The sequence below is a fragment of the Gadus chalcogrammus genome, chromosome 4, assembly GCF_026213295.1.
Source record: "Gadus chalcogrammus isolate NIFS_2021 chromosome 4, NIFS_Gcha_1.0, whole genome shotgun sequence".
Lineage (NCBI taxonomy): Eukaryota > Metazoa > Chordata > Actinopteri > Gadiformes > Gadidae > Gadus > Gadus chalcogrammus.
The window spans coordinates 4,974,720-4,997,893 of record NC_079415.1 but is presented as its reverse complement, the minus strand read 5'-3'; the positions used below and the strand labels follow the sequence as shown (position 1 = coordinate 4,997,893).

Genomic DNA, 23,174 nt, shown 5'->3' with positions numbered 1-23,174 from the left:
ACGTCCAAAGGACACATAAGTCATTTATACTTTTAATGTGAATCCTTTTTTTTTTAGGCCTGTATACCCATAATCAACTTTTACATATTTTTTTCGAGACTTCTGGGCCGTATGAAAAAGAATAAATCGACTTCTGGCCTCACTCCAATAATGTAGACTAGAAGTATAGTGATTTGAAACAGACTATAGTGACTCGGTCATTGTGCACATCATTAATACGATTAAAAGCATCCCTCTCATCCCCATCCCGGCATATCAGAAGTGAAATAATGTGAGGTGAGTTTCCTTCTGGTCCTGAACTGTGGGCTTAGATATTGTTTTGGTATTCACACATTCTTCCCCCGGAGAGGGGGATGGGATGGATCCCTCTCCCCCCCTCACCACCACCCCCACCACCACCACCACCAGTAGGCCAACATACCAGTGAGGCACCGGACAGACACTCAACCAGGCTGAGACACAATACTACTTAAACGCTCTTCAATCCAAACTTTATCCCGCATCTCGAACAGCGCGTCTGGACTCTGGAGCCCCGCAGCGATGCGGGATCGCTCGGATTCCTCCTGGAAAGTTTGTACTGCTGGGAAGTGGGTGGTGGTGCGGGGGTCATATTACACCCAGTCTGAGCTTTTCCAGTCCGCTCCTTCGACGTGGGGGAGGGCGAACCTCCAACTTTTCTCGGCCTGATTTCTTTTTACGCGCAGGGAAAGAAAAAACTTCCAAACGGTGGAATTACTGCGTAAAGCGACCGTTTCTTTTTGGGTTTGATGTTTAATGTAGTGTTTCTGTAGAACATACTCGGGCTCCGACCATGAATCCGTTTCCGAGGATCTTAGGGTGAGAAAAGAAGAGTTGGATACCGCGTCAGAGCTCCGAAGAATCCGTGATAATAGTTATTTACAATGCGGGACCTGGGATCAAATCTGGGATTACATCTGGAGACCGAAGAAGACGCCATCCCTTACAGGACCTACAGCGCTGGAATAACAAAACACTAGAATAAGTCATTTTTTTCTCGGGGTGCAAAGTTGCAGGTCCGAAACCCCCAAGATGTCCTCCCAGGGCAGCAGCCCCATTGTTGCAGTGCTCGGAATGGTGATGTGCGCCCTGGCCGCCTCCCTCCTAGGCTCCTCTCACGCCGTTTTGTCTCCAAACGTGACGGTATTGAACGACCCCTGCAAGAAGACGACGACCTGTGAGGTCCTGAGGTACAACACATGCCTGGGGTCGGCCCTACCCTACACGCACACGTCGCTCATCCTGGCCGAAGACTCTACGACCCAAGAGGAAGCCTTCGAGAAGCTGACCATGTGGTCCGGTAAGCCTCCAGTGGAAAAGTTGTTGCTCTCCGATCGAGGGCAAATATAGATTTGAAACCCGGTCCAAAAATGATACTAAACCTGTGCATTGTAGACCCCACAACCACAAGCGCATCTTCATGTTTAAATAAGTAGGCCCAGCAGGCCTTATAAATCATCCCATGCATCTCTCATTAATAAAAATAATTGCAGTATAGGCCTACTTGCATAACAAGTCATGATTACCTACACGTTATAATGTCACATAACGTAAACTGTAAATTGGATGCCAATTATTTAAATTAGTCTTTAGGAAGCGGATGCAATCATCGTCAATGATGATGAGGATGTCGCCAGGGTCATAAACCATCAGATCTCCCCCGGTTTCCCATCCGGAAGAGTCCTTCAGGAAGAAGTGGTGTCATCGAGTCGATGAGGAGATAGCGTGTGAGGGAGAGAGGAGAGTCACCATTGTAAACATAAGCACACTTTACTGATTATAAACACACACATTGTTGTCCTGGATGCAACCAACTGACCCTCTGGTGCGTGTCCAGAGAAAGTTAAAGATCAGAGCGAATTGTCTTAACTAAACAGCGTCTAGTCGAGGTTTGAGAGTCTGCTCAGTGGTCCAATGGAGGTCTGTGTGTGTTGTTTAGACACGCATCATCTCTTGTTGACGATGAACCCCTCCAGTGAGTCCACATCAGGCTAGCTCCCACATTAGCCATACCACTAGCAAGGATCCCTCACCCCAGGTTAAAGGTCAAGCCAAGCCCTGATTTGGCAGGAGAACTTAAAGGGAACTTCAAAATATATATATGGCCTTGAACACACTTTCTTCACACGTTACACACATTTAACAACTTTCTAAGAGAGAGAGAGAGAGAGAGAGAGAGAGAGAGAGACAGAGACAGAGACAGAGAGAGAGAGAGCGAGAGAGCGTCCCAATGACAAAATGACCAGGGTTCGAGCCACTGAACTTTCCACTCACCAACACGCTGTGAGAATGCAACGTGTTTCCAACTGAAACCCAAAGAGACTCACGGCTCTTACCCAGCACCTTAAGGAACGAATCCGCTCCCTGAACAGACCCTCAAAACCCACCTTTCTAAGATCCCTCTCCCCACATCCCCCCCTTGCCTTCTCTCCCCTTCCTCCTTCCATCTTCTCACTAACATACATTCTTATTGAATGATTTTGTTGTGTTTCTTGTGTTCACGCCAGTCAACGCAATGTCGCTCGGCCGAGTGGGGAGGTGTCCCTGAGCAAGGCACCTCACCCCAACCGCTCCCGACGATCTTGCGTGGCTGACGCCGCCGTCGGTGTGTGAACGTGTGTACGAACGGGTGAATCGGAGGCAGTATTGTAAAAGCGCTTTGGGTAAAAGCGCGATATAAATGCGATATAAAAAGTCCATTCACCATTTATCTAGAAACGTGCTGCATGAATCGTATGCATCATAATCATCGCTCACGTCGTTCTGCTGTCTCCCCCCCCCCCCCCCCCCCCCCCACCGTACCCGGGCCAGGGGGTGGCGTGGCGTGGAACGCGCCTCGCTGCGTGTGGGTGGCGGGGTGGGTGTGATCCGGCCCCTGCTGTGCGCCGTCTACATGCCCAAGTGCGAGCAGGGCCTGGTGGAGCTTCCCAGCCAGGCGGTCTGCCTCGCCACGCGGAGGCCCTGCAGCATCGTGGACCAGGAGAGGGGATGGCCCGACTTCCTCAAGTGTGAGGAGAACCACAAGTTCCCCGCTGGCTGCACGGTACGGCTGCTTTCTGATCCGGTCTCTCATTGGTCCTCGTCCTGAGGACGTTGTTTCATGATCCGGTCTCTCATTGGTCCTCGTCGTGAGGACGTTGTTTCTTGATCCGGTCTCTCATTGGTCCTCGTCGTGAGGACGTTGATTCATGATCCGGTCTCTCATTGGTCCTCGTCGTGAAGACGTTGTTTCTTGATCCGGTCTCCGTGATGACGTGTTTCATTGGTGCTGCTCCTGTGTGTTGATCCGAGGTCTTTTGTTTGTTTAAACTGTGCGTTATAAAGTGATAACGGTTGTTCAAACTGTGTGTTACAAGGTGATAACGGTTGTTCAAACTGTGTGTTACAAAGGGGTAACAGAGACCTACATATACACACACTAGACTCAGAGACCCAGGCTACACACACTGGACTCAGAGACCCAGGCTACACACACTAGACTCAGAGACCCATGCCTACAAACACACACACCTGCACTCTAGACTCGGTGACCGAGTCCCACACACGCACACACTCATGCTGGCCACCAGAGAACCACAACAGAAAGAGGCTCATTCTGCTCCAGTTGTTAAAACTCCTTCTCCCCCCGCCCCCCCTCAGAACGAGGGGCAGAAGCTGAAGTTCAACACGTCCGGCCAGTGCGAGGCTCCGCTGGTGAAGACGGACATTGTTTCCAGCTGGTACAAGGACGTGGAGGGGTGCGGGATCCAGTGTGACAACCCCCTGTTCACCGAGGAGGAGCACACCGACATGCACGCCTACATCGCCTACTTCGGCTCCATCACCATGCTCTGCACCTTCTTCACCCTGGTGAGCGCCACTACTACAACTCCCACAATGCCCCCGCCAGGAAGCTGTTGGCGTACTGTGATGTACAGTGTTCACCACGATGAGTTAAAGAGCGGGTTGATCAGTGTTTGTAGTAGGATGTGTTAAAAAACGGATCAGTAGGAAACAATAAGCATTAAGTCACGCCAACAGGTATTAACATTAACATGTATTTACTTATTACTTGTTATTATTACAGGGTTATTGATTCCCCTTCTGTGTTTTACCCGCAGAGTGATTTAATTCATGTTTCACTAATGCTCATGCATTGAATGGGAATGCATTCGCCAAACTACTTAAAATATCGACCGCTTAGTTGAGTTGTCAAACTGTTGAGTTGTCTGACTGCAAGGGAGCGGTCTAACCGTCGAGTTGTGTAAACGTTGAGTTGCGTCGCTACCAGTCAAGGACTTGCAGGGGACGCTAATCAACCGTCCGTGTTTTCCCCCCTGCCGCGCCAGGCGACGTTCCTGGCCGACTGGAAGAACTCCAACCGCTACCCGGCAGTCATCCTGTTCTACATCAACGCCTGCTTCTTCGTGGGCAGCATCGGCTGGCTGGCCCAGTTCCTGGACGGCGCGCGCAAGGAGATCGTCTGCAAGAGCGACAACACCATGCGCCTCGGGGAACCCTCGTAAGAAACAAGAGTCATAACTCGCGCTATTCCGGAGCATCTACTGATGTCTGGGGGGTCCGCATAGTTCAGGAAGTAGAGCGGGTTGGATGGGAACCGGAAGGTTGCTAGTTCGATCCCCCGGCTCCTCCTAGACGAGTGTCGAGGTGTCCCTGAGCGAGACGTCTAAAACGTACTGCTCCCGACAGGCTGGCTGTCGCCTTGCCTGGTTGAATCCGCCGTGGGTGTGTGAATGTGTGTGTGAACCGTTGTGAGCCGCTTTGGATGAAAGCGTCTGCTAAATGCCCTAAATGTAAATGTACTGGGGCGGAGTCCCAGTGTTTACATCGGAACAGACTCAGATGTGGTTGGCAGTGGGTGGAAGTGGTGAATCAGGACTAGGGTGGAGTAGTTTACACTCGGTAACTGGATCAACCGGCTATGAAAACAAATGTCCTGAGGCATCGAAAAATTTGTGTTAAGTGTCACGCTCTATGCACCATATGATTTTCTAGCGGGTATTATAATCAAATTATTCCTCCTCCTTCTCCTTCTCCTCCTCATCCTCTCCCTCCTCCTCATCCTCTCCCCCTCCCCTCCTCCCCCCCTCCTCATCCTCCTCTTCCTCCTCCTTCACCTCCTCCAGCTCCTCAGAGACTCTCTCCTGCGTCACCATCTTCATCATCGTGTACTACTCGCTGATGTCGGGAGTGATCTGGTTCGTGATGCTCACCTACGCCTGGCACACCTCCTTCAAGGCACTGGGCACCACCCAGCAGCCGCTGACTGGGCGCACCTCCTACTTCCACATGATCACCTGGTCCGTGCCTTTCGTCCTCACCGTCGCCATCCTGGCCATCGCCGAGGTAGGAGGGACCCCCTGGGAGAAGGGAAGACCACCTGGACAATGGGGAGGGCATCATTGCGTCCTCTTGGTCGTAATAAGAATCGTCATAACTCGGTTGTTTCAGGATCTTTGGTCAGGAGAACTACGAAGATGGAACTCCATTCTGATTTTTTTAACTCTATTTTACTCTACTATTACACAGAGCTTTATCTGAGGTCTGCCATCTTTAGACCGAAAATGGTTAGAATAATGATAATACCATCGACCGTCCCGTGATTCTTGAACCGCGGGGTAGATCACTATGAGGCCTCTTGTGCTGAAGGAAATGACGTCAGCCTCCCCAGACCAACGTGCAATCTACGATTGAGCTTGGTGTGGCGATAGCCAGACCACCTCATCGGGGTCGCTATGCTCTCTGTTTGGGGTGTTTATTAAATGTGTTAAGCGGAGCACTTCTTGTTCCCCGCCTGCAGGTGGATGGGGACTCTGTCAGCGGTATCTGCTTCGTGGGCTATAAGAACTACCACTACCGTGCCGGATTCGTGCTCGCACCCATCGGCGTCGTGCTGGTCGTCGGGGGCTACTTCCTGATCCGAGGTAAGCGGGGACTGGTTATACTGGTTCTGTACTGGTTCGCTTCGTCAAGTAAAAATATGAACAGAACACACTTGGTTTGACTTGTGCTGGCTATCGCGTTCTGTTGGCAGATGAGGGTAAAACAATCAACTGTGCTATTTTGTATATTTGGCTTTAAGTCCACTTCCCCTCCTGAAATACATCTGATAAGTGAATTCCCCTAATGTTGGGACCTGTTTGAATGTTAGGACACGATATTCCCTTGCTTTGAGATGAAAACCAAAGACATTTAGTGTCCATATATGACACGCGAAATGCAAAAACTTTTTTCTATTTCTTTTCTACAAAAGAAACAGAAAAACTGATTAACTCGATGTCTTCGAGTTAATCCGTTTACCAAATCAAGTAACAGCGCAACCTTTCTTCCAGGGGTCATGACCTTGTTCTCAATCAAGAGCAACCACCCGGGCCTGCTGAGCGAGAAGGCCGCCAGTAAGATCAACGAGACGATGCTGAGACTCGGTACGTGCCGACGCCCCCTCACACCAGACGACCTCTAGAGACGAAACACTGGCAGGGAGAATAGGGGCAGAGTTTCAGTGGGAAAAAAAGGGCGGGTCAAGTACAAATACAAGAATAGCAGATCTGGGAACAGATCTGGGCTTTGAGCTGAGCAACTGCTGATACAGCAGCAGACAGAGCCCAGACCAGTGGGACCTGTGGGTCAGAAGAGATTCACAGAGTTGTTCCCAACTTTGTTGTCCCATTTTCTATTTCTACACACACCACACACATCCAGATTAACTTTTAAAACTATTATTTTTATTATTCTTTATCCAAAACATATCATCAAAAAGTTGTATGTCATTATTCTGCAACCTCCCCGACCCCAATATGTAAATCGGCGACCCCAAATTTGCTCGCGACCCAGCAGTTGGGAACACCCAGATTAACCCCTGCATCCCGAGGTCCCTGCTCAGACCTTCATGTGTTCACCTTTCCCCCAACATTAATCCACTCACAGTAGTTTCTTACCCCTGAGATGTGCCCTCCTTCCTCCTCAGGGATATTCGGGTTCCTGGCCTTCGGCTTCGTCTTCATCACCTTCGGCTGCCACTTCTACGACTTCTTCAACCAGGCCGAGTGGGAGCGAAGCTTCAGGGAATACGTGCTGTGAGTTCAAACCCTCAAACCTTTATTTAACCGCTCAAACATACGACACCAATCACGTCCTGTTATTTAGTGGATTATAACATCAGAAACGATTCTAATATTTATAATATATAAATATATATAACAGTTATGCCCTCAAGCTACGATTAATCCAAACTTTGATTGCTGAGATTGTAATCCACAGCTAAAGCGGCTAGCCACACAGCTAATGCAGAGCTAACACACGCTAGCCCTCCATACATAACGGAACATCCCTTAATTCCATGGCCTTAGATGTGATATATAACCTCAAACATAATCTGAACATAACAACAATATTATAGAAATATTATTTTTAACAATATAACATTACAATAACAACAATTCTTCAAAAACATCAATTGTTATAAATCATTTGTTGCTCCAGCTGCGAGGCCAACGTCACCATCGCCTCTCAGACCAACAAGCCGATCCCAGAGTGCACCATCAAGAACCGGCCCAGCCTGATGGTGGAGAAGATCAACCTGTTCTCCATGTTCGGCACCGGCATCGCCATGAGCACCTGGGTCTGGACCAAGGCCACCATCCTCATCTGGAAACGCACCTGGTGCAGGTGAGACACCCTCCCCCACACCCCCCCCCCCTACTGCCCCCCCTCCCCCACCTGTCAAAAGCTTGATGGGATCTGGCTGGGACTGGTTTGAGTCTCTGTGGGCGTGGTCTCAAGTTCCTTCCTCAAATGCACTTTATGAATGCAAATATATTTTATTAATGTTTCTTTCTCAAAACCTCATAATGATGTAATAATATTTAAAGTGTGTGTAAAACTGGTGCAAAAAATGTCTGACGACGCTACAGCATAACTAATCGGTTGACCGGTTTTGAAAGAATCCCAACACCTGAGTGATCCTAAACATGGCCTCCATTTTGTTTCCCCGTGCGCCGCAGGGTGATTGGCCGCAGCGACGACGAGCCCAAGAGGATCAAGAAGAGCCGCATGATCGCCAAGGCCTTCTCCAAGCGCAAGGAGCTCCACAAAGACCCCGAGAAGGAGCTGTCCTTCAGCATGCACACAGTCTCCCACGAGGGGCCCGTTGGTGGGTTCTGCTGCCTCCAGGGGGCGCCACATTCAAACTAACGGGCTGACCGTTATGTGTTACCGCAGAGAACTCCACCAGGGGGCGCCACACTCCAACCAACGGGCTCACCTTAGAGAACGCAGGAGGCCTCGTTGTGAGCTAGCAATGTTTGGGAACTGAATCAAAATATTATCTTTTCTATAGACTAGTTACATAATATTTAGGCCATTTAGCAGACGCTTTTATCCAAAGTGACTTCCAATAAGTACATTTCTCAGAAGAAAGAGAAACAACAATATATCGCTGTCTGTACAGTAAGGATGTTCATAGAAACAACTGCCAAGCACTAAGTACAACACACAATAGGTGTGTAAATGTAGTGTTTTTAGGAGAGAAGGGGGGCTTGGGGGTAAGAGAGGAGGCTAAGCAGAAACCAGGTGAACTCTGAACAAGCGAGTCTTGTTCAGCGACTAGTTCTAGGTGGCGCAACATATCTGATCCGTGCTCATTGGTGAAGAGACGACGGCTCAGATCATTAACGTTTGTTTATGTATTCCTTGTTTTGCCTCCTTCCTGTCTGCAGCTGGGATCAACTTTGACCTCAACGAGCCGTCCAATGACATGTCGTCCGCCTGGGCCCAGCACGTCACCAAGATGGTGGCCAGACGGGGCGCCATCTTGCCCCAGGACATCTCCGTGACCCCCACGGGAACACCCGGTAGGACACGCCACACACGCTTGTTAACACGCAAGTTGAAGACAAGATAGGCCCCTCCCCCTCAGCGGAGGACAACAAATTTATTCGTCAACTCCGCCATCGCGTATACGCTTTTCTCTTTGCCTCTCTGTGCGTCTGTGTGCTCTGTGAGAATCGAACACACTAGGATATAATAGATCTTACTTGCTCAAAGGGCAGGTACGAAAAGGTACGAAAAGTGAACACGCAAACGGAACGAAACAGAAACATTCTCCTGATCCCTATAAAACACACAGCCCAAAATGCATGACTTCTGAACACAAACAAGACCCCCATAGCCTATTATGTAGTCCCTTAATGTCCCTCTTAAATAGAACTGACTAGACTTGTTAACTTTGCTTTCTCCGTTCGCATTATGTCGGTTGGTATGTCGGTTTGTCGTTTGGTCGGCTTGTCTTTCCTGCCGCTATGCCTCTGTTGTCGTGGTAACTAAACCCCCGCCCTCCCCCCCCCCCTCCACCCAGTCCCGCCGGCGGACGAGCGGAACCAGCTGTGGATGGTGGAGGCGGAGATCTCCCCCGAGATGATCAAGCGCAAGAAGAAGAAGAAGAAGCGGCGGGCGGGAGCGGGGGCGGGGCCGAAGGAGGTTCGGCCCCTGGAGGAGGCGGGGGCCGACCCCCAGGGGTACCGGCGCCGCGAGTTCGGCCCCAGCGCGGTGCCCCGCCTGCCCCAGCTCCCGCGCCACCCCAGCCTGGTGGCCGACCTGCGGGCGCGGCCCGACCAGCGCCGGCCCCGTCGCCAGGACGACGAGGACCTCCTGCCGGGCTCCTACCCGGACTTCCGGCCCTCCCACCCCTACCCGCCCTACCGCCCGCCCGGGCCCCTGGAGGAGCTCAGCGACGCCCCCGAGGACCTGGGCCTGCGGGGGCCCCGCTGTCGGCCCTTCGCGGCCCCGGCCCCGTGGCAGCCCGGCCGGACCCTGCGGCCCCCCGGGGGGGCGGTGGCGGCCCCTGGGGGGCGGCGCGTGGTCCCGAGCCAGGGCCCCATCCACTCTAGGACCAATCTGATGGAGGCGGAGCTTATGGACGCCGACTCTGACTTCTGAAGAGCGGGTGGGGGGGGTGGGGGGGGGCGGGCGTTAGTGAGGAGGGCTCTGGGGTCTCAGGGGTCTCGGGGTGCTCAGGGGCCTCTGGGTCTGGGGCCCCTGTCAGGCGGAGTAAGAACTAAAGCGCTGGCTGCTTTAACCTCCCAGGGACGGCCGGTCTGAACGGGATGAAGCCAGATGATGTTAGTTTCTTTTAAGGGATGGATAAAAGGAAAAAATGTAAATAAAATAATGAAAAGAAAAGAAAGATATTTTTATATTTTACATGTGCCCACTTGAATAATTTCATAGATAACTCTGCAGCGACAGAATAAACAACAAGGCAGCTAATATGTTTATGGGGACGAAGCGAACCGCCATAATTATTCTGCCGCCCATTTTCCAAATTGTCTCATTATTTTTATATAATTCACCTCCACACTTAACGCCCCGAATTTCAAGCCCCTCCAAAACGTTCGCAGACAGATTTGTATCCACGTGTTCAGTAAAGGTTAGTCTCCAACGTCGGAGAATATCAATCCCCCGATGAACTGAGAATAGTGATTATGTAGAAGAAGAGAGACACGCGTGGAGGTCTACGGTACAGCTGCGGCGCTTCAGTCACTGAAGTGTTTGATCGACTATACGGTGGTTTGTGAATCGATCCGTGTTCAAATAGATTTCTTGCTGCCAATTTGATGAACCTCACCAGCGCTGGACTAAAATGCGCTCTCCCGTAGCGATACCCCTCGGTGCTAGCCTGTCCGGTACTGCCATATCCAACGCTAGAATAGACTTCCTCATGGGAAACCTCACTGGTATAAGCTATTGCCGAGTGCAATTTAACACGTTCAGCATCCGCGATACACATGTTTTTCGTTCAATCGTAAAGGTTGTCAATCAGTTCATGAAATAACTCCTCATTTTTACGTTGTGTGTATATATTAAAGTTATTTACAGCAGTATTTTCGCCATCTCTGTTCTGCTAATGCTATTTTAATTATTCAAAGTGAGCCTGGTTTTTTGTGTTTTTAGTGTTTTAGAAAAGTGTCATGTTGTGCGCCCATTGTGACACTTCGTTTCATCATCTTTTTTAAGTATTACTTTATCACTTTTTAGCCTTTGAATATCTTTGGAGTGCAAAGCAAAGTTCTACCAATTTCTTATTTGTATGTTTGTATATAAGCTGTTCGTTGTCATTTCATTAGGATTTTGTTTGTGTCTGATTGCTTTATTACACAATAAAGGAAAAGTCGAGATTTTATTTGCGAGGTGAATGTGTTATTCTGATCAGTGGTAGGAGAGACAGAAGTTATATTAATCTTAAACTAAAACCAGAAGTTGTAGTTCTCAAGACTAGTAAAATAATCAGTAGGCCTACTCATCAAAGTAGAATAAGCGTTGTTAATAAAATGAAACCATTTGTAGCAGTGTAGACAATCATTTAACAAATACAGAAATATTCCTATCCCCAGATTAGTACTTTTGGCAGCAATTCATAGCACCACTTGGTGGACTACATGTCCCAGAATTCAGCACGGCCTAAAGAACGACAGCTGATTCGTTGTAAACAAGGACAGTGTTTACATTCTACCACATGCACCGCCTGCTGTCTTGCTCTGTCACAACATCGTTTTGATCGAGGAGAAGAGGAAATATGGAGGACCCATACGTATTTGGGGATATAGGTAAATACTCGACAGAGCATGTTTGGCTAAGTGAACGTTATATATGACACTGACCCACTTTGTGTTCGTGCGTTTAAACCCGACTCCTGTTAAGGCCTGTTGATGACACGTGCTTCACATGAGCGGCTGCAGCGATTAGGTTGACACCACATTTACCTAACATGGGTTTCATAATCGACCGATGGTTGCAGTAATGTATCAAAAACAGACATAGTTGCCTCATTTCCAGTCGCTCTTGTGACCTTATCCCTGGCTGTACTCCACTGGCCCACCAACAGTGCTGCCTAATGCTTTAGGAATTATGTGATTCATGGATGATTATAAAACGAATAGTTATAGTTGGCTGCTTGTTTGATAGAGCACACACACGTACACAGACACAGACACACACACACACACACACACACACACACACACACACACACACACGCACAGGCATGCAACCGCACATACACAAGGATACACACACAAACATACACAGAATACACACACGCATGAATACACACACGTGTGCAGACACACACACACACACACACACACACACACACACACACACAGACACACACACACACACACACACACACACCCAAGCACCTCACTGTCACAGTGAGGCCTTATTACTCTCACTCTTAAAACACAATTAATGACGCTTCTGTACATTGTTGTAACTTGTGATGACGGGACTTTGGTATTGCGCCATGACGCTTTATGGTTAACGGTCGCTGTGCTTGAAGGCAGCTGGGCGGAGCGGACGGAGGTCCACAAGGCCGCCTCTCAGGGCCTCGTGGACCAGCTGAGGCAGCTGATCGCGGACGGCGCTCCGGTCAACATCGTGGCGGTGGACTCCATCACCCCGCTCCACGAGGCCTGCATCCGGGGCCAGAGCCAGTGTGTCCGGCTGCTGCTGGATGCTGGAGCCCAGGTGGGCCCAAGTTCATCGTGTGTTACGCAGATCACTTTATTACAGTGTGGATAGCGTGTGGGGAAACCTTCCTAGGCTCACATCAATTTTTTATGCGTCAACTTCTATTGATATTTGTTGATATATATGTTGTTCTTTATCCTAAGGGGAACATTTTTTATCATTGTTGCAATATTCACTACTGCTTGCTTGGCTTACTGTTTTGACAAATATTAAATTGTTTAATCACGAAATGTGCTTTTCAAATTACATTCACAAATTCATACACATGCACTTACCCATGGCGGTGTCGACCACGCAAGGCGACAGCCAGCTCGTCGGGAGCAGTTTGGGGGAGGTGTCTTGCTAAGGGACACCTCGAAACTCAGCTAGGACGAGCCGGGGATCAAACTAGCAACCTTGTGGTTACCAGTCAGCCCGCTCTACTTCCTGAGACCACGCCGCCCAAGTATAGAACACGGAGTGTCCGTGATTTGGTCCGGATCAGTTTGACCGCGGCCTCACAGCTGGTGGGGATCCAGAGTGTGATCCAGTGTGAGGGTCCGGTCTCCAGTGTGACCGCGCCCTCACAGCTGGGGGTCTCTGGGTGCAGGTGGACGCCCGCAACGTGGACGGCAGCACCCCGCTGTGCGAGGCCTGCTCGGCGGGCAGCCTGGAGTGCGTGAGGCTCCTGCTGGACCACGGGGCCACGGTCAACCCCGCCCTCACCTCACGCACCGCCTCCCCCCTCCACGAGGCCTGCATGGGAGGTGAGAGAGAGAGAGAGAGAGAGAGAGAGAGAGAGAGAGAGAGAGAGAGAGAGAGACTTCATAGAATGCGATACCTAGTAAATGCCCAGTAAAGTGAATACATTTGAAATATGTCCAATATCTTTTGAAACCTTCAGAGAATATTCTATATATTATATATTATCGAAGACGGTGTCCAAGACAACGATGGACTTGATCAAAACGGCAAAATTACAAAACAGTTTTAGCAAAACCCTCTCCGTATCTGGCTCCTGTGAAGCGACTGGCGCCAGTGTTTGACCTCCGACCCCCCCCCCCCCCTACAGGGCAGGTGGAGTGTGTGCGGCTGCTGCTGTCCCTGGGGGCCAGCCTGGAGGCCTCAGACCTGTACCACGGCACGCCGCTGCACGTGGCCTGCGCCAACCAGCACACAGCGTGCGTCAGGATGCTCCTGAACGCCGGTGAGTGAGTGCAGGCGGACGGACACCGATCCACACCGGGACACTATGCACAGAACAGAGTAAACAAAATAAAACTATGGATGTGGTAGTAGTACACAACCAACCCCTTTTGTTTACCTTTTGTTTGCACATTGATCAAACCAAAGTGAAACTGGTTTCAGAGTAAGGCCTCAGGGTGACAGTATAGTGTGTGTGTGTGTGTGTGTGTGTGTGTATGTGCGCGCGTGTGTGTGTGTATGCACACATGTGTGTATTCATGTGGATGTGAGTTTCTATGTGTATGACCGTGCATGTATGTGTGCGTGTGTGTATGTGTGTGTGTGGGGGTTCATGCGTGTATGTGTGTATGCCCGTGTGTGTGTTGGTGTGTGTTGGTGTGTGTGTGTGTGTGTGTGGGTTCATGCGTGTGTGTGTATGCCTGTGTGTGTGTTGGTGTGTGTGTGTGTGTGTGTGTGTGTGAGCACCCGTCTGTGTGTGTGTATGCCCGTGTGTGTGTACGCCCGTGTGTGTGTTGGTGTGTGTGTGTGTGTGTGTGTGTGTGTGTGTGCAACTGTCTGTGTCTGTGTGTACCCGTGTGGTACCCGTGTGTGTGTGCGTGTGTGTGTTTCCAGGAGCCAACGTGAACGCGTCCCGGCTCCACGAGACCCCTCTCCACTACGCCGCCAAGGCCCGGCGGGCGGAGACGGTGGAGCTGCTGGTGGAGTTCGGCGCCAACATCTACGCCCGCGACCAACGGGAGAGGCGGCCCGTGGACTACACCACCCCCGACTCCCCCGCCGCCGCCTGCCTCCGCGCCTACGAGAGTAAGACCCCCTAACACAGGCTGCGGCCCGCGTCACTCTCTCCTCACTCTCACTCTCTCCGCATCACTTTCCTATCAATCATCTTAAAGTGTGTGTGTGTGTGTGTGTGTGTGCGTGTGTGTGTCCATTTGCGTGTATGTGTGAGTGTGTGCTCCAATTTGCGTGTGTGTGTGCGGCTGTGTCTGTGAGTGTGTGCGCGCCTTTGTGTGTGTCTGTGACTGTGTGCGCGCCTTTGTGTGTGTGTGTGTGTGTGTTTCTGTGCGTGCGTGTGTGTGTGTGTGCGTGCGTGCGTGTGTGTCTGTGCGTGTGTCTGTGTGTGTGTGTGTGTGTGCGTGAGTGTGTGTCTGTGTGTGCGTGCGTGCGTGTGTGTCTGTGCGTGTGTCTGTGTGTGTGTGTGCGTGCGTGCGTGCGTGTGTGTGTGTGTTTCTCCAGGGGCTCCTCTCGCTCTGCAGCAGCTGAGCCGAGTGGCCGTGAGGAACAAGCTGGGAACACGCGCGCTGGAGGTCATAGGTCAACTGGATATTCCCAAGCTCCTGATTGGCTACCTCAGCTTCCAGTGACACCTCCTGCTGCCCGGACCCGGACCTGGGGGGACCCCCATCAGGGTGTACCCCCATCAGGGTGGACCTGATCCTCATCCTCACAGAGACTGGACTCTTGTTGACATGTTTCAACGCACAAAACAGTGACAACAAGCACGACAACACAACTTAAAATTGATATGCAGTGTGTATATATATATATATATATGCATATATTATATATGTATACCGCTAGTTATACCACACTCTTGTTGAATACTTGAATACTCAGGTGCCATATTGATTTTTGAACACTTTTTGAACACACATTAGTATCTTTAGTAATAGTTAAGACTTGCTTGGTCAATAAGTCAATGCTTATTGACTTATGCTTATGATGAATCACATGGAAGGTTTTCTTTAAGACGAAAACCTTAAATTGAAAAACGAAAACCTTTACATGAAATGTTTTCTTTAAGACAGCCGTCAATATCCTTTGCTGAGGTACGCTGTGGCAACTAATGGATTTATCAACGTGAAATAATCTTATCAGATGATTTGATATCTTTTATATGTTCATGATATTTTCCAGCCATGTTGTTAATGTTCGGTATGACTTGATTGTAGGCTGTTCTGCCGAGGAACAGTTAGAAGTTTCAGTTTGATTACTGACTGTTGTTTTTAATGTGTGTGATTCTTGGCTAATATTTATTTGATCATGTTAGATTAAGGGTTAGGCATCAAATCAGCCCCATGTAGGCCTTACCTCAGGTTCACATATTTGGCAGGTTGGGAATTTAAAAGCTGTAATGAAATTCTATGTTACATTAAAAAATATTCGAAAAGATAACGTTGGAGGGAGGGTGCGAAAAAATATCTGTTTCCTAGGGTGGGAATGACTAGGACATGTTGCACTTGATTAGCTCACGTTGTTATGGCAATGAAAACAGCCACAGCTATTAAAATAATGCCAGCGGTTTTGTTTTAACTGAAAATTAGCACAATTTTTTTTTGGATCAGAACAAGATTTGTTTGCATCAAAAGTTTTATAAAAATGTATGGGTCCCTGAAAGTGAGACAACGTAGTTTATTGCTCCCGCAATAGTGGTATGTTTCTCATATTATTAATCTAGTACATGTTGTACCAATGTGTTTCAGTAACTGTGTAAATAAAAAAAAGGGGGAAATATGGTCATCTTTGAGTGAAACTTACACAAAGGAAATTTTATATCCCTCAAATTTGTCATTACAGTTCACATCCATTGATTATTCCTTCATCCAAACAGTATTTTTTCTTTCATCACTTTAGTGATTCAGAACTGCATTATTTAGCTGACACTGCCAGCTTTTGGCTTAGACATACAACAGCATAGTAACTAATAAAATAAAGGTCGTTGAATAAAAAAATCTTGGACAGGACTTTATATACTTCACATACCGCTGTGGCTCCCTGGGGTTGAGCCAACCCAAAAGTCAGAAGAACCTAGAATCGCCCCTGTTCTCAGCCAATCACAGAGCGTTCCTTCTCATTAGCTCTTAATTGTTTTCAACTGAGTCACGCTCCTCCTATATCAAGGAGCACATGGTTGATTTCTTAATTTTTTGCGTTGGACCGACCAATGCGGTCCGAACTGCCGTCAATCTCCGTCCACCAATGGCGCGCTTCAACAGGACCACCGCAGTGAGTAACCAATGTTCTTTAATGAGCTGATTGAAGATTTTGTTCGGCTGTCTGTTTCAGATGAGCACATCTATCAGTTCGATCCAGTCAATAACTTGACATGCTAAACATTTTACAGCTGATGTTATTGAGTAATGTTTTTGTTTTAACAGGTCCACCGACTGACTCACTTGACTATGGGGGGGCCCCCTTTGGGCCCCCCCTGATCAGACTAGTTCACTGTGTAACCTGGAAACCGTATGCTGTGGTAACTATGTTAAAGTACTCAGCCCCTGCAATCATGTTATGGTCCAAACACGTTAAGAAACTTTGGCATGGAGCAGCAGTTTGACATTTTGTGTCCGTTAGTGATTGTTGCCGTTTGCGGCCTCCTGGAGTGCTATCTATATTATGTATAGGTATTTATAATATATATCTAGTATCACAGCCAAAAGCTATGTGTGCCTCGGTTAGATTTTGTTCGGCTGTCTGTTTCAGATGAGTACATCTATCAGTTCGATCCAGTCAATAACTTGACATGCTAAACATTTTACAGTTGATGTTATTGAGTAATGTTTTTGTTTTAACAGGTCCATCGACTGACTCACTTGACTATGGGGGGGCCCCCTTTGGGCCCCCCCTGATCAGACTAGTTCACTGTGTAACCTGGAAACCGTATGCTGTGGTAATATGTTAACATGATGTAGTACTCTGCCCCTACAATCATATTCTGGTCCAAACCCAGTAAGAAACTTTGGCATGGAGCAGCAGTTTGACATTTTGTGTCCGTTACAATATTCATTTAGAGTCTTGTGATTCGTGCTTGCTCACCTGCGACATTTGAGAGACGTGCTAGCTAGGCAGAACAAATCAAAGCAATATGTGAAAAAAAAAAACACATCGGCAAATTTACTAAATGCAATGACTTGAGTTTTACCACAGATGGTGCTGTTGCTTTACTTTTGGCGTTTGAATGCCAGCAATGTCCAGTCATATTAGTAATCCTCTCCGGATGGTGGTTCTTTACGCCTGAGGCCTCTCCTGGGCTGGAGGACAGGTCCGCATGCAGGTCCCCAGACTGGCAGGGCTGTCCCACAGAGATTGAGTCCTAGCTTCACCCCAGCTCTGCACTCAACGGGCGGTTAGAACAAGGGTTGGTAGCTAAGAAGGCGGTATTCACATGGATTAGCAGCGCTGTTCTCTGAAGATGGGAAATGGGTTAAGTATTTTCAGTGTCCGGCCCATGTTTCAGCATGTTTTGCTGTGATGGTGGTGTACATTGGGTTGTCCAAATGTATTCCCGTGTTAAACTGATTGCATCAATCCTGGAGCATGAAGATGGACCAGTTGATCTAGGACTGACCGGCCCAGTCTGACAACCACTTGTTGCTTCATAAATAAACTTTTTTTGTATTTACTGATTTTATGTTGTAGTTTTGCTTTTATTCCGGTAAATGGTTCATAATGAACTCTGTTCAGTGTCTAAGTTCAAGTTGGATGCTAAGTAAGAATTACCAGCACCTTGTTGGTTTCTTGATCTAGCAGAGCTGTGTGTCTTCATCATTACTTTGGTCATGCACAAACTCACGGACACACACAGACTGGCAAACACTTAAAGGAGACAGTGTTTATGGTGTTTTCCCAACAAATAAACATAGTATGAGTCCCAGAAAACATGTTTTAGAAGCTGTTTGCTGCTAATAGCTTTTAGGAAATAAAGTCTCTCTTAATGCTATTCCCCTGTTTCAGTCCCTTCAGAAGGCGTCGTTTCTGGTGTCTGTAGCTGTAATGAAAATGAGCTGTCGGAGTAAACCACAGCATGGAGAAGTGATTGTTGCCGTTTGCGGCCTCCTGGAGTGCTATCTATATTATGTATAGGTATTTATAATATATATCTAGTATCACAGCCAAAAGCTGTGTGCCTCGGTTATTATTAGGAGACTGAAAACCGAAACTGACTCACTCGTTTGGTAACTGTAGGCGGGGTTCTTCAGAAATGCATGTCTCACTCAAAAAATCCTGTAGACTTTATTTCAAAGTTTATTTGTGTGGGAGCACCAGAGACCGAATACAACGCCCCAAATCCCAGAAGTGTTGCTTTCATAATTTTCCTTTAACACACCCTTGACACTAGCCTGTCCATGGTTTACAAATCACTTTTACAGTAAAGTACTTAACTTTTAATGTGCTAAAATGTCAGGAGTCTAGACTTTCAGTTTGCTATTTGAGGCATTAATCCAGCAGACAATCGATTGGTTCCCAGACTTCATTATTTCAGACTTGTATGCTTCAGTTAGTAAGAGGAGCTGGGAGGTAGAACACGGGGTTAATGTTGTGGGGGAAAATGCAAAGCCAAACGTTTAACATGTACTTGTTCATCTAGCCAGTTTTTTTATTTAGTATTGGTTAATTAGAATACCAAACTAGGGTTGACACTACCATGGACGTGGTCATCAAATGCCCAGTTATAAGCAGCTCAACCTGGGAGTTGCTCTCAAATAAAGCGGGTCTGATAGGGCTGCAATGAAGGGTTGTTAAGGTTCACATGTCACACGTACGGGCCGTGAAGTGACATCGCCACAGGAGGTTGTGGTAACCACAGCGAGCCTGACTTGTTGTGAAAGGGCCCATGGAACTACTGCTGCGTCTCTCCCCCCCCCCCCCCCCACACACACACAGAAATAGTCCTGAGGGAACCCTCGGATCCATGGAGTTTATTTAATACCTGCTTCCACCATCACTCCCTCATTTGATCGTGTGCCAGGACGGAGTGCTAATGGACGGCGTTGTCCTCCACAGCCAGGATACAGCCACCCAGCGGGGCCTTCTGATTGGCGCGGAGTGGGGTCATGGGTCTCTGCCCCTGGTGGGATGCTGTGCAGACGTCCGGGTTTATCCCGGTGTCTACCCGGCAACAGGAGCCGAAGCTTGGCAACGGGGTTTGTTTGTGATGGCGCGGCGCTAGGATGGACGGTATGGGCCCGACGGCTCTGCTCCACATCGTTTGTCCTCGTCTGCCGTTCCGGTAAGACCGCTGGCGCGAGACTGTAAGACCGGGTGGGATCCGTCAAACATTTGAACGTTTGTCCTGCAGAAGCCTATTTGACCTCTCCCTGAATCCAGGGCCTTTAGAAAGCGATGGGGGTCTTACACACTGATGATGACATCCCACCCTTGTCTCTTCATAACAGCACATGCCTGATCTCTCTCTCAGAATAGTTTGACTACTATCTCTGTTCATCCGTTAGATGACGGTTCAGAGACAGGATGCTGTCATATGAGGCTCAGTCGTGTCACGCTCTTAACAGTTGAGACTATTGGGATCAGTCATCAGTCATTGAGGAGCAGGTAGGGGTTGGACAGTACAGAGGCAGGTCATTGAGGAGCAGGTATGGGTTGGACAGTACAGAGACAGGTCATTAAGGACCAGGTAGGGGTTAGACAGTACAGAGACAGGTCATTAAGGAGTAGGTAGGGGTTGGACAGTACAGAGACAGGTCATTAAAGAGCAGGTAGGGGCTAGACAGTACAAAGACAGGTCATTAAGGAGCAGGTAGGGGTTAGACAGTACAGAGACAGGTCAGTAAGGAGCATGTAGGGGTTAGACAGTACAGAGACAGGTCAGTAAGGAGCGGGTGGGGTTAGACAGTACGGAGACATTTTGTCTAGGAGGCAAGCACTTCAGTTGCTATTTACTGAAATTCTAATGAATTCTCTTGTCATGGAAGAATGGCCCATCGGCATAAAAGGCTCAGAATCTAAACATCCTACCCCTGCTAAGACTGCGACTAATGTACTTGACAAGCTTAAAATAACCAGCAGCAGCAAGACGAGTTGTTTCTGTCCGGCCGGGGGCTGGAAAGAGGAGTGAAGGAATGCGGGGGAGGTGGGAAGAGCGATGCTGGCTTTATTACAGACCCGCTGGAATCCTGTTTGAAGAAGACCGACTTGTTTAGAGAGCTCTTGTTAAAGCAAGGGTTAGGTGGAGGTTATATCAGGTGCTGTTATCATACGATTGTTGCGAAAAACTGTTAGATGTTCGATTTATTAACCTCCTCAAAGCTATATCAACATGTTGCTTGACTCCCTCCAGACGATGCATTCTTTGGTATTCATCTTGATTATAAAGTAAATGGAAATACGTTATAAATATGATGGATTGTATTAAACTTGTTGACCTACTTGTTTTCTATAAAAACGGATCATACTGCAAAGTAGTAGTGATCTAAGTCATCCATAGGCTACCCATTAAATGTAATTTAGTAGGTATCTGAATGTATGTGGTACAAAATATGTATACAGTGTGTTTGATGTGGAAGGTGCAGCGTCCAGGTGCTCACACTGACCACCGGAGGGCGCTGTAGGACAAGTGTTCAAGCTACAAACAACTAGGGGCACAAGTTGTTATTGTGCATTACACGCCAGTCACCCTTTCGGCTCTGAATAATTATTATTTAAATGACATTGTTGCTGCCTCTCCAAATTATTTTAAGGATAACGTTTACAATAGTTTGACGTTTTTAAAAACATCTTATTGAATTTTACTAGACAACTTCAAGCGCCTTAATTAAATATACAAAAAAAGAAACACAAAACAAACTGTTGGTCAACCTTTGCCGACTAGCTTGGTCGGTGAATCTGTGTTCTGAGAGAAGCGCAGACAAATCAAGAGCCTGAGTGTTTCCCTCTAAAGGGCCCTAATCTTTAAAGTCTTCCTCGCTAATCGTTGTCCAAAGCCAGCGACGGTCTCGCTGAAGGGGGTCTAAGTGGAAGCTTCCATCGATCAGGGGAGGGGAACGACTCTCCAAACTGATTGGAGACACAACCCCCCCCGCCGCACCCCCTGATCCGCAGGGTAAACAAAGTCGCACAGTTCCTCACTTGGTTATTCTGGAGGAGATGGGGGGGGGGGGGGGGCGGGGGGGCGAGATGGGGCCCTCAGATTGGGGATTGGATGAATTGAGCAGGCAGGAACAGGAGATAAACAGCGCGGTGGAAGCCCCTTGATGGTCCACTGCTAGACGCTAGCTTCCACAGGCGACGACCGCTCCCCTGAAATGAGAGGCAGATGTGAGACGGCTCTGGGGCCGGAAGCTGCTGTCTGCAGGGCAGTCCGTCTGTCCCACAGGCCGGCAGAAGCACCCTGCATACACGTACACACGTGCACATGCATACAGTAGACATGCACATGTATACACACACACACTTGTACACACACATGCACGCGGAGGCATGGGTGCAGACAGCAGACGCACGCATACAGTACAAACATACAGTAGTACATGCACATAAACTCATGCCCACAAAGGCGTGTACACACAGAAGCACAGGCATGTACACACCCATACAGTAGACAAGACACACACGCACACATTGTTGTAGCATATATGTATAGGTAGTGTTTCCCACACACACATCCATGCTTTTGCCCCAACCTGTTCCTCCTGTCTGACTCAGGAGATAAACAGCGCGGTGGAAGCCCCTTGATGGTCCACTGCTAGACGCTAGCTTCCACAGGCGTACAGTAGACATGCACATGTATACACACACACACTTGTACACACACATGCACGCGTAGGCATGGGTACTGGAGCATTAAACACGGTGGACAGAGGAACTCTTTGAAGTGTGACTCGTGTCTGACATGAGGAGACGCATGCAGCTGGGCCAGCTGTTGGAAGAGTTGTGATTCATATTTTTAGTTTTTTCCCAAGAAGAGAAAATAAGCCTCGCGTGGTTACGGTCGTCGGACAATGGCCTCTCAGTTCTCCGTTCAGTTCTCCATTACTAGACGGGTTCTCCTGAGGGCTGGCGTGCAAGCTATCTGTGCTAGCGCTCGGTCGGTTGTTTCCATCCCCCCCCCCCCCCCTCGAAATTGTTCCAACATCCAAACACAACATCCAGTGAGTCTGAGCCTGGTTAGAATACAGACTAGTCTAGCGCTCTGTCTGGGTCAGACAGAAAGCACACAGGCTCCACAACACTAGGGAGGAGGCCTACAGATACACCAGGGAGTAGGCCTACAGGCTCAACGACACGAGGGAGTAGGACTACATACACACCAGGGAGTAGGTCTACAGACACACCAGGGTGTAGGCCTACAGACACACTGGGAGTAGGCCTACAGAGACACTAAGGAGTAGGCCTACAGACACACTAGAGTAGGCCTACAGAGACACTAGGGAGTAGGCCTACAGACACACTCGGGAGTAGGCCTACAGACACACTAGGGAGTAGACCTACAGACACACTAGGGAGTAGGCCTACAGACACACTGGGAGTAGGCCTACAGACACACTGAGTAGGCATACAGACACACCAGGGAGTAGGCCTACAGACACACTAGGGAGTAGGCCTACAGACACACCAGGGAGTTGGCCTAGAGACACACTGGGAGTTGGCCTACAGACACACCAGGGATTAGGCCTACAGACACATGGAATAACCAGACACAAACA

The 23,174-nt window shown here is 48.7% G+C and overlaps 2 protein-coding genes across 2 annotated transcripts; both read left to right on the top strand.

Annotated features, from left to right (window-relative positions):
* The first annotated feature begins 416 nt into the window (after positions 1 to 416).
* smo (smoothened, frizzled class receptor) lies at positions 417 to 9,954 on the top strand. Its single transcript, XM_056589476.1, is given in 13 exon segments — positions 417 to 1,324; positions 2,845 to 2,876; positions 2,879 to 3,061; positions 3,658 to 3,867; positions 4,347 to 4,519; positions 5,145 to 5,364; positions 5,819 to 5,942; positions 6,351 to 6,443; positions 6,986 to 7,094; positions 7,501 to 7,686; positions 8,022 to 8,170; positions 8,736 to 8,870; positions 9,374 to 9,954. Coding segments are annotated over 13 exon segments (2,469 nt in total). The 5' UTR covers positions 417 to 1,050.
* A 63-nt stretch (positions 9,955 to 10,017) lies between these two features.
* Positions 10,018 to 16,461, top strand: asb13a.2 (ankyrin repeat and SOCS box containing 13a, tandem duplicate 2). Its single transcript, XM_056589299.1, has 6 exons — positions 10,018 to 11,621; positions 12,356 to 12,543; positions 13,136 to 13,292; positions 13,598 to 13,732; positions 14,344 to 14,535; positions 14,968 to 16,461. Exons 1-6 carry the CDS (start codon positions 11,591 to 11,593, stop codon positions 15,093 to 15,095), a joined length of 831 nt encoding a protein of 276 aa, XP_056445274.1. The 5' UTR covers positions 10,018 to 11,590; the 3' UTR covers positions 15,096 to 16,461.
* The last annotated feature ends 6,713 nt before the right edge of the window (positions 16,462 to 23,174 follow it).

What these genes read in the sequence shown, in the direction of transcription:
- asb13a.2 (XM_056589299.1), top strand. Translation starts at nt 11,591, where the DNA reads ATGGAGGACCCATACGTATTTGGGGATATAG. An exon ending in ATACGTATTTGGGGATATAG is followed by an intron (nt 11,622 to 12,355) that starts GTAAATACTCGA and finishes CTGTGCTTGAAG; the next exon opens with GCAGCTGGGCGGAGCGGACG. An exon ending in TGCTGGATGCTGGAGCCCAG is followed by an intron (nt 12,544 to 13,135) that starts GTGGGCCCAAGT and finishes CTCTGGGTGCAG; the next exon opens with GTGGACGCCCGCAACGTGGA.